General features: G+C 39.1%; 1 protein-coding gene across 2 annotated transcripts in view; it reads left to right on the top strand.

The window, feature by feature from the left end:
- Angpt1 (angiopoietin 1) overlaps window positions 1-17750 on the top strand; it is a 219259-nt gene that overhangs the window by 170667 nt on the left and 30842 nt on the right. The window contains exons 6-8 of one of the 2 annotated variants that reach the window (XM_050163308.1): window positions 5098-5199; window positions 13766-13932; window positions 14571-14656. In XM_050163308.1, coding sequence (XP_050019265.1) covers window positions 5098-5199; window positions 13766-13932; window positions 14571-14580 — 279 coding nt within the window. In that variant the 3' untranslated portion in view covers window positions 14581-14656. Of the gene's footprint in view, window positions 1-5097; window positions 5200-13765; window positions 13933-14570; window positions 14657-17750 lie in introns of those variants that run through there. The other variant, XM_050163302.1, reaches the window with a different exon arrangement.

The following is a 17750-nucleotide window of genomic DNA, read 5'->3' as shown; positions in this document are numbered from 1 at the left end:
ATGCTTTGATCATGGTTTTCTTCCCTCACTCCTTCCAGATTCTCCCCACCTACCTACTCACCCAACTCAATGCCTTCTGCTTTTCGTTTTTTTAGAAAACAAGAAAACAAATCACAATAATAATAAAAATTAACAAAGAGAAAACACAAGATACACACCACATGTACATGTGTGGACACACACCTCAAAACATAAAAACACAAAATCAAAAGCAATAATACACAGCAAAGAACCAAGGATACATAAAATGCCCAGTCATAGCGAACTGAGAAACACCACCTACAAAAATGCCATCGAAGGCCTTTTGTGTTGCCATTTTACCTTTGGGAATTGGGCCTGCCCTTAAGTATGGTTAATCTTCCCTGTGAGGTGACTTTGGAGAATTTTTTTTTTTTTTTTTTTTTTTTTTTTGCAAGTAAATGTCAAATAGAGAAAGTTCTCTGTTAGGAATGGGAGCTGCTGTTTGCCTCCTGCTCTCAGCACTGAGATTTGAATCTTTGCAGGTCCTGTTCATGCTGCCTGTCTATTTTGATTGACATTGCTCTGTGTCAGAAAAAAAAGAAATGCATGCTAAAGTTTGAAAAGTGTTGTTTTTCAGATGTCATGTTTTGTTGTTTTTGCCATGTTTTTGGATAGCGAAAGTGTTAGCTTGGGATGGTTTAATTTTTCAAGCAGAAGGAAAACAAGAATTCTATCTTTTATATCTTTCTTCTGTTTCACAGTGTTCATGGTTTGTGGTTATTTCCCTCTGTGTTCCCTTCAAGGCACAGTAGAGGGAAATGGAATGTCTCTTTTCATTTCACGTCTTTAAAGCCAAATGCCCTGTAGTCAGTTTGCTTCATCCAAAAACAAGCCATTAAATCATAAGTCTTATTTTTAAAATATTAAAAATTTTGTTTCAGAACTCATAGTTCCTCTAATTCTTGAAAAAGTGCTGTAACAAATGTGTTAAGCCTTTTCCATTTAAGGTTATGGAAAAATAATTAACATCCAGAAGGTTAATCATTCCAATTTGTATAAAGCATAGAAGCATAAAAAGTATGTGAATCAAATTCCCCCTTTTTGTTTGGGTTTAAATCTCCGTATTAAGTTAAAAGGTGTTTAATGCTTGAAAGCTTTGGCCTTGCCTGGGGAAGAAGCCAGTTTAGCCTTTTCTTGGACAGAGCTAAACTCCAGTCATTGAATCAATAGATGCAGCAGATGTAGCAAATGGAGCAGGACCCCAGTCACAGGAAGAGCCTGCCAGATAACACAGACCACACAAGACCAGCAAATGAACCCTTTGGATCTTCTGTGTTCAAATCCTTTCGTAAATGATCTTTTATTCCATGAAATGTCCTGAATCTTTTAGGAATAGGCCCCTTTCTTCCTCTTTAGACTGTAGATAAAAATATGGGAGTTTCTTTCATTTTTTTTTCAATATTGAATCCAAATTCTTAAATAGATATAAAATACAAATTAGCAGGATCAATCTTCACAGGGCCAGTATTAATAAACAGCAGCCAAGGATCATGTTCGCTAGACAAATTTGTTGAACACTTGCATGATTTGTTGTGAATAGTCTATTCTATTAATAATAAATTGTAAATGTAAATATTGAAAGTCACGCATAACAATACTCCAATGCAGTAAATATGCTAAATATGTATAATAAGTAGTTCATAATATAAACCTGTATTATATTGTCCATAAAGTACATCTAATATCTAAGAGTAATGGCAGTGCTCATGCCAAAAACAGCTGTGAGTATGCTATGTACACTTAACCTTCCACACATATACACGGGAAGAAAGGGAGGGAGGGAGGGAGGGAGGAAGGAAGGAAGGAAGGAAGGAAGGAAGGAAGGAAGGAAGGAAGGAAAGAAATTGAGGGAAAGCTAAGTTACAACTTTAATTTAGTCCTCAAGTCCGCTGAGCTCTGCCGTCCCCACATCCTGCCTCGGCATCTACTATCGTTGTTACTTTTGTGTGTTCACAGGAACCAGACCCACTTTAAATCCCTTAACCTTTTTCTCTGTGTCTCAACCTGGTGACTTCTCCTTCCGTCTTTCTCTGAGTTGTCCCCTAAAATGCATTCTTAGCACTTAATATGTCAAGTTTCTGGACACCTCCTTTTAAAAGGAAAGCTGTGTTTGGGGGGAAAACTGTGAGTGATTTAAAACAAGTGTGTACAATTACATTCGCAAGTGACTGTCTTTGAAAACGCATAGCATAGTTTGCTCTACATTTTGTACATTTATCAATGTGGTGAGTCCTTTCCTGAGTATGAAGTTCCATTAAGAGAAAATGGGGGGCAGAAGGGAGAAGGAAAAGAGTGGGGAGAAAGAAATCGACAGATGGATAGATGATATATAGATGATAGAGTAACAGATAAATAGATTCCTTCTTTGGATTGATACATAGATGATAGATAGACAGATAAATAGATTCCTTCTTCGGATTAATCAGTCAATGCGGTACAAAATTTAATTAAGAAACCAATGACATTAGTTTCCTCTAGCAGAATGTTTCCCTGATATTTTCACTTCTATCACTTTCGAATGTTAACTTCCCTGGGTGCTTCTTTGGAATTTCTACCCATGCTCTGCTTAAAATCTTCTGTCTGACTTTAGTTTTATAAAGATTCTGAAATCTTTCTGGCCAAGGTCACTAATGGCACCTTCATTTAAAGTGCCATTAAATTCTAGATATTTAAAAATATTCACTTAACTTGATTTCTCTCAAATAGTTGATTAATTTATTCTCCCTCCCAACCCCACAAATAGCTCATTTTCTTGGGGTTATAGTAACCACATTTTCTTATGACTACAATGAACATTCATTTAATATCGACAGTAGGTTGCCCACTGCTTGAGAAACTAGAGATAACAACAAATAAAACAAAATATGTACACGCTTAAAGTTACTGATGTATATTATCTGTACCAATTGTTTACTAAAACCCACTCGTGGATTTTCCCCTCCCACTATAAGCACTTTTTCTTTGTTTAAGTAACAGATTGTTCTTAATGATGCCAACATTGGCTTTCAGTTACATCACTACCAACAATTTTGAGTTCGGTATACAGAAGCCTCAAGCCCTAAATCTAATTAAAATCCAACTCAAATCCTGGATTCCCTATAGTTAAAAAGTATAACCACTGAAGGTTACTTTTACAAAACCTAAACCCCAGTGTTGCATTCATAGCATAAATATCATAATCATACTTTTGAAAGCTGTTCTGGGATTAAGTTAGAAAAGGCACATGAAGTTTTCAAACTATCTGAAGAGTCATTGCTAACGACTCTTCTTTATCCTCCCATTTTCTTGTTCATACCCCTTTGGTCTGCCTCCAGTACATGATCTCATCTCTCATTACCATCCGATACTTCTTCTATTGGGTGCCCATGTCACAAGCAACACAAAGTGTCCAAAACATCAATCATGTCTTTCCTCACTTGTTAGCCCTTTGCATTGTCCCTATGTTCACCAACTACTGCGATCCTTCCTCAAGTCACTACAGCTGGAAAATTACGGACTCCACTGCCTTCTCACCCCTCTGAGAGCAATCAGTATTGAAATATCAAGGCATTTTGACGACATGATCCATGTCATATTTGTCAAAATTTCCTCTTTCGTAATATCGACTCGTTGCCCAAGAATTAATGAGTGAAAACAATAAGTGGATGAGTACATTAGAGTTGGGGGGGGAGAGATGAATATTGATAATTAAAGGCAGACTTGTTAGGAGTCATGTTGAGGACACAGAGCAGATGGAGTGGAGTAGAAGATTAGCAGAAGAGTAATCTTGGGAATAGTAGGAGAATTTAGAATGGATGAATTTCGAGATGAGTCGATTACTAGGGGTAATAAAGGCAGAAGGGTGAGTGTCAAACTGAAGGTAGAGCCCTCAGGAGACCTGTTCTGATTCATATGCACACACAGGCCTGTGTGTTTAAGTTCCTGTCACCCAGATGTACACTAAAAGCTTTTGCTGTGAATGACAGTTCTTGTCATTATATTCCTGGCCGTTGTGCTCGAACTTAATGCCTCAGGGAAAACACCCTACCCTTAGCACCTGCTCACTGCTCTTGTCTCAGTCCCGCAACTTAGCTAACCTTCTGTTTGCTTTACGATTCAACTGATGGAGGAATGCCGTTCCCCATGGTGCAGCTCTTGAGAAATCAGACTGTTATATTCACGTGTCGTGAGTCTCTGGGACGTCCAAAGACAAGGCCATTGCAGAAGTATGGCGAGAATAAATCAGTTCTAAAATAAATGCTATTGCATGCAAGCTCTTCTGAAATTAACATTAAATCTTCAAGTAACTCTGCTACATAGGAAAGAAAAGCTTGCCACAGTCAGGAGGCATTCACTAAGCTATATTATTTGCTACTAAAATTTAAACAATCTGTTCTCCATTCACCAAATTTTGCCTCTTGTGTAAAATTTATAAAACAGGAGTAATTATTACAGTATGTATTATGATATGCAAGCATATGAGAATTTGTCAATAAAATATAGAAATTTGATTCTTTTTTTATTGAGAAAAGGAAAAAAAAAGTTTCCGCCTCCTCCCAGCCTCCCATTTCCCTCCCCCTCCTCCCAACTTTCTCTTTTATTCTTAATTGCATTAACTTTATAATAATAGATTAAAGAATACCGAACTTTATATTTTGACCAAAAATATAGTATGTCATATTGGGAATTTTACTGTTTTTTTAAGCGTAAACTTCCATAAGTGTTTATTTAAATTTGAGATTTTAAATTTTTTGTGGGGGGGTGGTACTAGAGGTTATCCCCAAAATCTTGCATGTACAAGACAAGCATGCTACCCCTACCTCTAAAGCTGTATTGTGGTCTGAAACTAAAGCTATTAATTTTCTGCAGGCCAATTTTCTGTTTTAGAAATAATTGAACATTTCTGGTGAACATTATCAGGTGAAGCACAAATGTAAATTGTGGGAGAAGTAATCAATAATATGCCTGAAATATAGCTTCTTGTCGTCTTTCAGGATAGATCTGCCTATCCTACTTAGGTTTTGAAACATATCAGCCATACCTTTCTTTAAGTTGTATGTAATTTCCATGTACCATTATTTTTCTGTTGTTTTTCAGGTATTTTGCAATATGGATGTGAATGGGGGCGGCTGGACTGTAATACAACACCGTGAAGACGGAAGTCTGGACTTCCAAAGGGGCTGGAAAGAATATAAAATGGTAAGATGGAAAAATTTACAGTGCCTTTTGATGTTTTTATCATAAGGTTATCTTCGCCCACAATATACGATAAACCCTGACCTTTTAAATGCCTTTGAGTTATTTAAAAATAACAATTCTTACATTAAAGGTATTATTTTCATTAGATACAAAACACTCATAAATCATGTTCAGTAAATTATTTCCCTATGTGCAATAGAAAGAAAAATGCATTATTGTAATTATTTGGTGATCTGTTATGCACTATCCACATTTGTTCTAGTGGGAGAAAGTAGAATTCCAACCCAGGCTGGGTACACAAGCAGGACAGGAAGCTGTGCAGGGTCACAGGTCATGAAAAAAGACAGATGCCACCTAACTGTGGCCTCCCTCACACTGCTTCAAGTTGTTGACCTCTGAATAAAAGTGTCTCCATAAACCTTTGCATGTGACTAGCCTGGACTTCTCTTGGTGCAATGACTAAGGATTGCCATGTTTCTCATGTCAAAGTTAGCATTTCTCAAGTTAAGAAATGAACTTTTGGAGTCATTCTAAGGGAAGAAGTTTTCATTTATGATGTGATTCTCATCGTTTTACATTAAAAATCCTGTGTAATTCTTGATTTGACTTTCTAACAATTTTTTTCTCCAAATGTGAAAACTAGAAGGTGACCAGAATGCCCTGTTAGCCAGAGTTCTGTCTTGATATCTTAGCAAACAATGCAAAAATTCTGTTTGGTTGATCACAACCTACGCATTAAGTACATGGCTAACCAGAGTAAGAAAAGTGTTAAAGAACACAGATGGGGGGCTCCCATGCTGTCCCTGTAACTATGGCATTTTGTTGAGAAATTCAGAGAGCATCCTGAACGCACGTTAGCCCTGTAATGTCACAAGAATTTGAAACCTTGACCTTAAAAACTATGAAGGTAAGATCAAAAAAACAGACCAATCTAACAAGAAATTTTACTGAGATAACTGTGTGATTTTTACTGTGGCAAAAAACCAAACAAATAATTGGGAAATGAAAGGTAAGGGTGGCACTTGAATGGAAGGTGGAACTGCTTCACTATGAGCTCAGTCTGTGCAGTTTGCCTTGAACAAGCAAGACTTAACACACTCAGAGGTCATCAGTATAAGCTGTCAGCCACAAACACGTATAATTCAGCAGGGTGTGCCACAGTCTAGTTACATCAGGAGTGTGTGCACAGTATGCTTTGTGCCCTGGAGGGTTTCAAATGCACAGACTAGCCCAGAGTTTGCAAGCAGCATGTTAGAATTGAGGGAAAACACTGTCTAGAGCCAGTGACTACAACTGAGAATAAAAATCAATAATCAGAGTCAAATCGTTCTGACTTACATTACCACTTATATTAAAAACAGGAAAATGAACGTGAAATTGCCATCGTGACTACCTGTTTCACACTGGTAATGCCAAGACACACTGACTTGTTAGGCATGGAATTGATTAATGCCTTTTGAGTATTTACTGAATGAATTCATTCTTAGACAATTGATTTTTCGTTATTGGAAGGAGACTGGGATTATTTGTTAACCATTGACATTTTTCCCTCTCCCTTATGCTTACACAGGAAAAGCTATCAGGTTTTATTTAAGCTTGAAAAATTTATCGCCTCTATTTCAATTATTCATGGTCAGAAAGTAAATTAGTTCTGAATTTTTTAAACATTTTGGCAAAAAAAATGAATATGAAGATTTTTCTAAATTGAAAGAATCTATTGTATGTTAAAACTTGGTTAATATTCACCAGAGCACAGGGTCAAAAGTGTCCCAGCTCCTTTCAAAGTCTCTCTTTCACCTGAAAACAAAAGAGCACAATTCCACCAAGAAGGGTGGAGGTATGGAAGGTTCTTCATGCCTCACGCACGCCTGGTGCGGCTTGCTGGAAACTAGCTGCAAGCTTCCTCGGCTGAGGGAGGACGTGCTCGGGGAAAGTCACACTTGTGTGCATGCAGTTCTTTCTCTCGTCCTCACTAGTTTCCACTCTTGGGACATTGTAAGTAGCCGTGACCTCTGTTCCTTCCCCTGCTGATGGCTGTCCCTCTGTCCTTCACTTCCCACTGACTGATACTTTCGAACTGCCTCTCTCCTAATAAGTTTTCCAGAATTTTGTGTTAATGCCGTCAGCCCAATCTTTTTTAATTTTAAGCCACTCCCTACATAGAGGTTCCACAGTACATGATTCTCAGCGTTGGCTTCAGCCCAAAGGAGAACTTCTGAACGTCGTTGTCTCTTAACACTTCCTTAGGCGGAAATCGAGCAAATCTGGGTTACAGACTTGTAAAGACATTTACTGCTGAGAGGGAAGTGTGTGGTGGTCCATCTAACGGGGCACTTAGGGGCTATGGGGACACCACGCTCACCAACAGTCCTTCTCCATATAGCCAGTGAACCAGACAGTTGCAACAACTTCTCTAAGTGTCAGCTTTATGACAGGGAGTCGCTAACTCCCTGGGGACAAAGTTGGTTTGTTTTGAAGATAATTATCCTATAAACTGAGCTTCCTATTGAAACAAACATTTCCGTGAGAGCACCTACTGACTTTCCTGGCATTCTTGTTTGTGGAAAGAAATTAAAAGCATCTTTTAAATTGCATTTCTGCATGTCCATATTGAAAAACATGCATAAGAAATTAAAATTCTTTAAATCAAAATTTATTCCCATCTTTCTTGGGCTTTGTGTCTCAGCCACAGAAGGAGCTACTTCTAACCTGAGCTCTAAATGTGGAGTAAAAAAAAAAAATAAAGAAAACAAAAGAAAACCTTTGGAAAACCAGGCTTATCTGCTTTCTTTAATAATTTGTATGAAAGAAAGATGAAGCCCATAGGATACAAGGCCTGTGTCTGGTTTCAATTTTGTTTCTTCTATAAAAAGGCAACACTTCCTCTGAGCATTATCAGACAAAACAAATAAAGTATCTGAGACAATTATTTTATTAACTTGGAAAAAGTGCAAGCTGAAATTGGACATTTTTCCAGGTTTTGGCAAAATTAACGAATATTGGTTCTTTCCTCCCTCTGTAGTTTATAAGCGTAATGTGACTCTTGAGGCCAATTGGAAGCCAGCATTGTTTTCTTTTAAATTCCTGTGCTCCCCCTTTTATTAAACTACTGGAAGACAAATGAAATTAATCAGCCCTGAATCTGATTCATGGCATCAAAGTTCTTTGTGCAATTCTGACTGACATAGCTGAATATATTCATTTGTGTGTGGAATGGAGTCTTTGCATCTTATCCACAACAGAAGAATCTGTTCCTTCTACTAGTGCTGGTCCTCCTCTGCCTCCTTAACGTCAGAACAGAACTCTGTACATGATTTTCATATTTTATGTTTTTACAGGGTATTTAAAATAAATCACTGACCTGGGATAAGTTACTATATCCAAACATATATAAAAATGTTTTTTGAGTTATGCACTACAATATTTTATGCATAAATTTGGCTTTTTTTCTGCTACTACCATAATCAAAAGTCATGGTACAGAGACTAGGACAAAGATGTGGCTTCATGCCTCCTTTATTCAGATAATTTTATCTGATTAATATATTGATTAATATATATGAATATATTGATTAATCAGATAATATATCTGATTAATATATTGTTCTTATTAATATATTGTACATAGTTATTTAATGTTGTATTTATATGAATTTCCACCTTCAGTATGTGGAACTGTTTGAATATACGGATCTTTAAGCCCATGTTAGACATTCTGAACTATATACACATGGGGAGAGTATTTCATCTCTATTCATAAATAACCCCCTCCATTCTGTTTGATACTCACTTCCAAATAAAGAGATAATTAGAGGTATCAATTAGTTATTACTGTGGGTATATTGCCACGCACTGCACCCCCGTGTCTGTGCTCTGTGCGCTGGCACCCAGTTCACAAGCTTCGGGCAAGGGGCTGGAGGTTAAAATACAGACATACAGACAGAGAGACAGCGACACGGGTCATCCTTGAATTCCCCAAGAATGCCCCCTTTATTGTGTTCAGGGTCAGATTATATAGAGATAGCCATGCCCTAGCCAAACCCACCAGAAACCACTCTTCTGCAATCAGGATCTCCTGAAGGTCTCATGCTCAGAGCAGCTGTAGGCACTCAGATCAGGGGATTACAAGAAATTCAGGATCTGGGGGTCTCACTGCTCCTAACAGTATATGAACTTAAAATTTCTTCTCCTAGATCCTAAAGCATGTGAGATATACAGGAAGGGAGAGATGGGGAGAAATCTGGTCAAGGGGGAGGCAAAAAGCATAGGTACTCTCCCATTAAGATGTGTTGACAAAGACAACTCTGACCTCAAAGGGGATAAGACATAGTTTGATTGGCATTGGATCCTTGACTTGGGAACACAGATTTAGGTTACCCTGAGTTCCATGGTCCACCATGGAAGCAATTTCATGAAGATTTTATAGTAATAGAACAGAGAAACTCATAAATCAAGACATAGTAAAACACATTAAAGGAAACAGCAGAGAGGAGGGCGAGTCTCCTGTAGGCCCGAGACACTGCCTTAGCATCCTTAGCCCTTTGATTGATGGAAACTACGACTTTGTTAAGTTAATGTGTTCTAAGATGGTTTACCGGTTAGTCACAGGACATGAGGTGACACAGAAATGGGCAAGGAATGGCTATTTGGAGGGCTAAAGATGGCTCAAGATAAATTGTGGTTAGGTTCTGGACCTCCAACATGACAAGCTCTCCACTGTCATGAACAGTCTAATCAGTTGATCAGCCTTGCGGAAGGTTCGGCTAGTAGATGTAGCTTCATTCTGGGTCCTTATTTCTCACAGGCGAGCAGGAAAGGCTGGGGAGGGGTGGTCATTGTCTTTTGTGGCATTTGTGCCACAGTGAGGCCCCATTTATACAAACAGTTGGTTTTAACTTTTCATTTCTCAATTAAAGTCTTCGGTTAAAATAACAACATTTCTTCCACAAAGCAGCGCTCAGCTTATCATAACACCTTCACGTCTAAAAGCCTGTTGACTAATGCTATTGATATACACATTAATTTTCAGCCAAGACCCTGGGATACTTATATCTTAACAGAGGAGGATTTCTGTCCCCATCAAATAGCTTGCCATCTTACAGAACAAAGCCAAACCTGACTGTGTAATGTGACAGAGCTCAGTAGGCTTCTCTTAAGTTCCTTTTCTGCGCGAACACTCAGAAGCCTTGGCTAATTTTCATTCTTATAACACCGTGCATGGAAATATTTGAAACCATCTCTTCTGCAGATGAGGAACCCAAGTCTTTTAAGTGAAGTAGAAAGCTCCACTGAAAATGTGTGGTAAAGGAAGGCTTCAACCGTAGCAGAGATAAGGGGGAGGTTACTTAATCCCACCCAACCCTCTGTTCTCCGCCATGAGACCCATGGATGTCCCTGATAAACCACCCAGCGGTTTCCTAACGTGGGAACCCATTTTCATTTCCCCTTTTTGGCAAGTCTGTCATCTTCATGATGACGAAACAGTTGTTTCTGCTCCACTGCACTTGGCCTTTAGACAGTTTCCTTCCTCCGCTATCATGGCAGTAAAACAGTTTGCTCATGTAGACAGTTTTGGGGGGTGAGGTACAGGAACTAAAAATTTGTCTTCTAGTGGCAAATTTCAGTGTTTTTCTCTTCAGTTATGTACCCCTGAAAGAAAAAAAAAGCAATTGTTCAGCAACTAACACTTTTCTTTCCTAGTGCTCCTTCAGACCTGAATGCTGAGAGGGAGAGCTCAGGCTGGTGCTCTCTGAGACCTGTATACTGACAGAGAGCAAGAGAGCATGGACTTCTGTAGGAACGACTCTCTTGTCTGTCCACTTTTGAGGCTCACCCAGGATACACACTCTTTCACCTTGGGGAGTTTTATCCACACACACAACACTTTTGGAAATCTGAGACCTAAGAATTAACACTTCATCATCCCTAGCTTCTCTACTCACATTTAATCTAATTGCTGAATCCTTGTTTCAGTGCTGCGTGGCACAGGGACTTGTCAAATGACGAGAGGGCCAGCACCGCCTGGCCTGAGGTGAAAACTGCAAAGGGATCCCAGTGGTCCTCCTTGTCTTTCCAGCAATTGCTGCAGCTGAAGAGCGCTAACTCCGAGTTTCAGCCCCTGTAACTTTCTCTTCTATGCCTGTGTTATAGCCGGAAAATGTTGGACTTCTTAGCATGGAGCAGTAGCTCCTGGGAGATGCTGCGAAATCTTTAGCACGTCCTAAAAATGGCTGATAATTTCTGCTACTGTGGTGTTTTCACCAAATGTGGCCTGAGTGTCTTAGGAGTAAGGAAGTTAAATATGAGAGCTGGGATTACAACCCCAGAATCCACATAAAAATCTGTGTGTTGTGGCAAACACTTTTTGTCCCAGCACTGGGAGACAGAGAGAACGCTGCCAGAGATGGAAGGCCAACAGTTCTATCCAAGGGTGTGTGTGAGCTCCCGCTCAGGAAAGATCCTGTCTCCATAAGTAACATGGACAAAAGAAAAGAAAAGAAGATATCATATGTCGAGCTCTGGCTTCCGCAAGCACTTGTGTGAAGACTTACATGCACATAAACAAAAACACATGCACACACACACAGAGAGTCAGTGGAGTACTAATTTTAATGAATTCATTATTTTCCTCTGTGTTATGCAAATAGTCTTTACTGGACTCCATATTCAATGTCATCCAGACGAACACTGTGCAGTTGGATAAAAAAATTAGTTAAATCAGAAAACACTTTGAAAATGTCCACACACATACAAATATATAGCTATGTGTGTGTGTGAGTGTGTGTGTGTGTGTGTGTGTGTGTGTGTATGTTTGTGTGTATGTGTGTGTGTGCAGCCAACTCTGGCCACTCTAGGCATTTGCTCTAAGCACTGACTGAAACGCAGTGCACTGTGATCTGTTGGTATTGCAGTAGCAGACCTGACAGAAAGGGATTTGATACCAAACACTGCTGGTAGTGGGAAGCAGCTCTATTGTAAGAGGCAATGGAACAAATTTAGAGAATTATTGATAGACACTGAGCACTGGCATAGTCTAAAAAAGAAATAGTGTACGTTGATTCATTTCTTAGGTTGATTAATAAAGGCAAAGTTAAGGAAACATGTTTGACTTTGAAATTGGTGTTAAGTTGGAAGAGAAATAAACATTTTCCATATCGTATCACCTGTATTGAGACAATCAATGCTGTTGTAACTATTATAACACTCCTTCACACTACGCGCAGATTAACCCTTCATTAATAAATGCCTCAATTAACTGTGGTCGATTTCTTCATAAAACAGCCATGTATATATCCAGTCATTACAGGACCTGGTCTTTTAAACATTAGTGTGTGTCATCACAATTAAGGAGTCTGCCCATATGTGGAATTATATGCAAGGTTCTCAGATGCTTAGTCTAGAAGCTGACACTTTTATTTTTTACCAGATCTAGGTTGTACAACTGAGACTCAACAGAATGATCTCTGAATATCAGTGCAAAATACTACAAATGTTTGATCTTTTTATATTTCTCTTTCACGTTTTCCTTCCCTTTCAGTGTCTGTAAAATTTAGTGTTTGTTGCTCACTGTGCACCACCTCTTCGTTAGTATTTGAGAATTCACAAATACAGCTTGGCTTTTATTGGGAGGAGCCCAAAACAGTTTCAGTAAGACAAATGTGAGCATAAGGAATGAAACTGATCATCAGGTATTACCACGGAAGGGCTTTCTGAACAACTGCAAAATGCCCCAAATCTATATCAGCAATTTCTCAGGTTCCTTTTTTTGCAATATCTTCAACATTAGGAATCAGCTTTGGGGACCCCCTCTCTCTCTCTCTCTCTCTCTCTCTCTCTCTCTCTCTCTCTCTCTCTCTCTCTCTCCTTTCCTCCCTCCCTCCCTCTCACACATGCACACACATGTGCATACACACATACACACACACACACAAAATTGAAATTTTGACAGTGTTGACTTAGGTGACTCCAAATAAAACTATAAGACCACAGTGAGATTCAGATACAATGAATTCAGCTCAGTCTCTCAACAGCCCTTAAGTCATCCTTCTGCCTCCAAACCCAAATCACTGCCAATGAAGAATCTAAGTGATAACACCCATTGGTTTCTAGACCATGAGATCACTAGAAGAATTGAGTCATCAGTGAAATTATAGTATAACTGGGCTTCTGCATAGTGACAACAACAAATACAACATTATTATTAAACAAGGGGAAGTCTCATGATAATATTCATTGGAAAATATTCAAATTATGTTTAAAATGTCAACTTAGTTTTATAAAACTGCCTAAAAGAAGTTTGGATTGGGAGTTATTTTTTGGTTAAGTCTACTAACTGGATTAATTTAAGCCAAGAATTTCACACAGAAACAAGCATTTATGATAAGAATTAGATGTTAACTTCAGTGGAGAGAAACAGCAGAATATTACTAGTTTAGTAATGAAAACAATGTGTAAAAATACGAAGAAAGCTGTCTTTGAAAGGTAATTTGACATTGCTATTTAGAAAATAGATTTGAACATGACAAAGTTCCCTCCGGAGTAATAAGTGTGTCTCTCTTCTTTCCCAGGGCTTTGGGAATCCCTCTGGTGAATACTGGCTGGGGAATGAATTTATCTTTGCCATAACCAGTCAGAGGCAATACATGCTGAGGATTGAGCTGATGGACTGGGAAGGGAACCGAGCCTACTCACAGTACGACAGATTCCACATAGGAAATGAAAAGCAGAACTATAGGTAAGCTACGTGCAGAACGGCAACCAGCAGGCTTTGACCTTACCACCAAGGAGCTTTAATTAAAGAGCAGAAAATAATGTGCATGATACCCGATAGTGAAAATTCAACTTATTTGTCTAGGCCTATGATGATGAAATACAGAAAACCGTGTAAGGGCTTTTCACAATCGTCCATGTTGGTCTTTTAAAAAATTGTTAATGTATTTTATATCCCACTGCAGTTTCCTCTCCCTAGCTCCCTTCTGGCATCCACCTCCCCCTGCCCATCAATCCTCTCCTCTACTTAGAAAAAAAAGCAGGCCTCCCATGAATATCAGTGAAATATGGCATATCTAGATGCAGTAAGACTAAACACTTTGCCTTGTTTTAAGGCTGTGTAAGGCAACCCAGTATGAGGAGCAGGTTTCAGGAAGCCAGCAGAAGAGCCAGAGACAGCCCCTGCTCCCACTGTTAGGGGTCCCACAAGAAGACAAAGCTACACAACTGTCACATCTATGCAGAGGCCCTAGGTCAGGTCTATGCAGGCTCCCTGTATGCTGGGTCAGTCTCTCTGAGCTCCGTTAGTTGATTCTGTGGGTATTCTTGTAATGTCCTTGACCCATATGGCTCCTACAAACCTTTACTTCCTCTTTTCATCAGGCTTCCCTGAGCTGGGTCTAATGTTTGGCTGTGGGTCTCTGCATCTGTTTCCTGAGCTTCTGGATGAAGATTTTGATGACGATAGGGCTAAGCACCAATCTATGAGTATGGCACAACATTGCTATGCATCATTACATTGACTTATTTTTTCCCTCCAGTCATGTTTGGTTCTATCCTAGTTCTGTGGGCAATCCAGCCTGTGGGTCCTGGTACTCTGGTCAGTATGTGTGTATGTAGGGGGTGGCGGGGCTCCCTCTCAGGACATGGGGTCTCATAGACTGACACTTTGGTGTTGCCTCAGTCTGAGAGGATAATGGATTAAATGACACATGTGTGGCTCCACTGTAATTGCTATGAATGTGCAGTCACTTCATGTATCTAAGAATGATACCAGAAAATTATGACTCAATGCCTTCTAATGATCCACTCTTTCAAACAAAAGATCTTAAGGTTTTATTTCCTTTACTCCTATTAAATTTTGATTTTTCAAATCACTTTTGATGTAATGAGAGGAAACATATTTCTGAGTGATTCACATGAGAGGAGATAAAGCATTATCAACAGGATTTTTAAATAATATAAACCTCAAAAATGCAAATGATGAAGGCTGTACATGTAATATGATGTGGAAATAGACAAACTAAACTATTAATTTTAATTGGTTCTGATTATTTTCTCAAAGAGCAGCTCATAGCTTCGGAAAAGTGGGAAATGTAGATCTATAGTAAATTTATTCCAACATTTACTGTGTTACTGTCATGTCCTAAGATCCTGATTAGACACTGGCCTTTCTCAGTCAGTCTCGCAGACCTCGTCTTCAGGCTCTGTGACTGACAGCTGGTTAGCATTCCCTGAGATCTGGAGACTATGGTAGTTGGTGTCCTTTCATGACCTCGCGATACAATACTAATCACAGAATGTATCCTCAGTCACATGTGCCTTGATCTCATAACAGGTAAAGAGGAAGTGCAATGGCTTTTGAGTCTCAATATTCCCCATCTGTCTTGCAAGCATAATAGTGAACATCAAACGGGTGACACATGACTGTGTGTAACTTACAGTGTTCCCAAACAAAGTCTTGTGGTTTTTTTTTTTTTTTCACCCAGTGTGACTGACTATGTCCTCGGAGATAACTATTTCTGATTCTTATTTGTCTTTTTCAGTCAGAGCCATTTTGGGAGCTAACATCCGAATCTTTTTTTTTTTTCCCAATGACACAACTCATTTCTTAGCATATGGTGTGTATGATTAGAGCTTTGGATATCTAATAATCATTTTTCTTAACAAAAACTGATGATGTCACATAATAAAGGATGAGGAAGAGTTATAAAAAACAGAAGTCTCGCAAGGGTATACTTTATGGCAGCTCCAGAAACCAAAGAAGTGACATTTACAAAATGCAATGGGCTGTAAGAAGAAATGTTTCTAGCGAGGTCAATATCTTGAGAGTTTTGCAACAAGAGAAACCACTGTAAAACATCAGGGGTACTCTTATGTAAATGTTTTGACCTGAAACTTGAAACTTTATGAAACTTGGCTAATGTCAGACAGCTTGACAATAGAACCAGCAAGTAATTAGTCCAGTCTTTTTCTAGGCTTCTGAAGAATTTGCCCTGGTTCCTTTCCAAAATGCCGCTCAGTTTGCTATGGTAGTAACGCCGCTGTGGTAGAGGGGCTTGTGTTTGTGTGTGTGTGTGCATGCATGTGCGGTTGGGTGGTCTTTGGTGAATAAAGTTAGGGTAAGCTTGAAATAGCTGGCATCGGCAAGGCTTCTGGTGGAGAGTGTTCATTACTCTTGCATATGCATGGGAGATCACTGGCTTCGTGTTAGAGTCCACCCCCACTACCTTTGTAAAATTCTCTATGAACTTTTGATATCTATGATCCCTTTGTCCGCATGTCTTTCACACATATGATACAGAACTACAGTAAAATATTAGGTCTTCCTAGCTTGGAATGGTATATATTATAGAATTTTCTTTCATGAAAGATGTTTGAAGCCTTAGAAACCGAATTGCAAAGCTGGGACTGTGATTTAATTTAATACTTCTGATTTTAAAGGAAAGAAAGTGGAGGCTAAAAAGCACACAATTTTTCTCAGGGATAGAGAGGCATTTTTTACTATTATCTTTTTCACGGTGGTTCCTCTGATAGTATTGCTATAACAAAGTGGGTAACTCTGGCGTTATCTCTTACCATGACCTAACAAAAGCTAGATCTGCCATAATTGCCTCTCACAAAATTGAGTATAAGACTCTTGATTTCTTCAAATAGGGAATTATGATGCATTAAATCAAAAGCATGCTTTGGTAGGTGGTTAAAGGAAGTATGCCATAGAAGATATTACTCATCCCCCCCCTCCCCACAAAGACTTTTAGTTTGACTTTAAAATGTTTCCCATAGGCTCTTTTGTTGGAGTACTTGGTCCCAGGATGAGGGCTCAGGGTTAGAGGGTGGTGGAACTTTTAGGAGGCCTCACTGGGATGAAGTAGGTGACTCAGTCATGGGCCTTGAGGCTTTATAGCATGGGTCCACTTCCCATCTCTCCGATTCTTGATTGTATATACTATGCGATCAGACATATCAAACAACCACTGCCATTCCTTCTCCATGGTGGACTGCAGCACTTCATTTTGTGGGTGTAGGTGTTTTGTCTGCGTGTATGTCTGTGCAGCACACACATGGTTGGCATTCAGCGAGGGCAGAAAAGGGAATCATAGCCGCAGGAATTGGGTTTGCAGTTGGTTCTTAGCATCATGAGGTTGCTGGGGCTTGAGCCCAGGTCCTCTGCAAGAGCAGTCAGTGCTCTTAACAACCAAGCCATTCCCTCCAGCCCTTGTAGTACTTCTTAAACGATAGTCTAAAATAAACCCTCATTTCCCTGAGTTGTTTTTATCAGGTGTTTTATTACAACAATGAGAAAAAGTAACCTACACAGTGGAAGAAAAGCTAATTCAATGAGGTCCTCTCTCCCTATTCATGTTTTGAATTAAATTTGCAGGGTTTTCTTTTTCTTTTCCTTTTATTGATGCTGTTAAGTGAAATAATACTTTTACTTCCCCATTTCCTTTCCTCCCCCCAGCCTCTCCCAGTTACTCTTATTTGAACCCCTCTACTCTCAAGCTGATAACCTCTTTTACTTTTAATATACTTTCTACATGCACACATACACACACACAT

The sequence above is a fragment of the Alexandromys fortis genome, unplaced genomic scaffold (genome assembly GCF_014885135.2).
Source record: "Alexandromys fortis isolate MF-2015 unplaced genomic scaffold, M_Fortis_MF-2015_v1.1 scaffold_17, whole genome shotgun sequence".
NCBI classification, from domain to species: Eukaryota; Metazoa; Chordata; class Mammalia; order Rodentia; family Cricetidae; genus Alexandromys; species Alexandromys fortis.
Note: the sequence above shows the minus strand (reverse complement) of the source record. Positions and strands in the feature narration are given on the sequence as shown.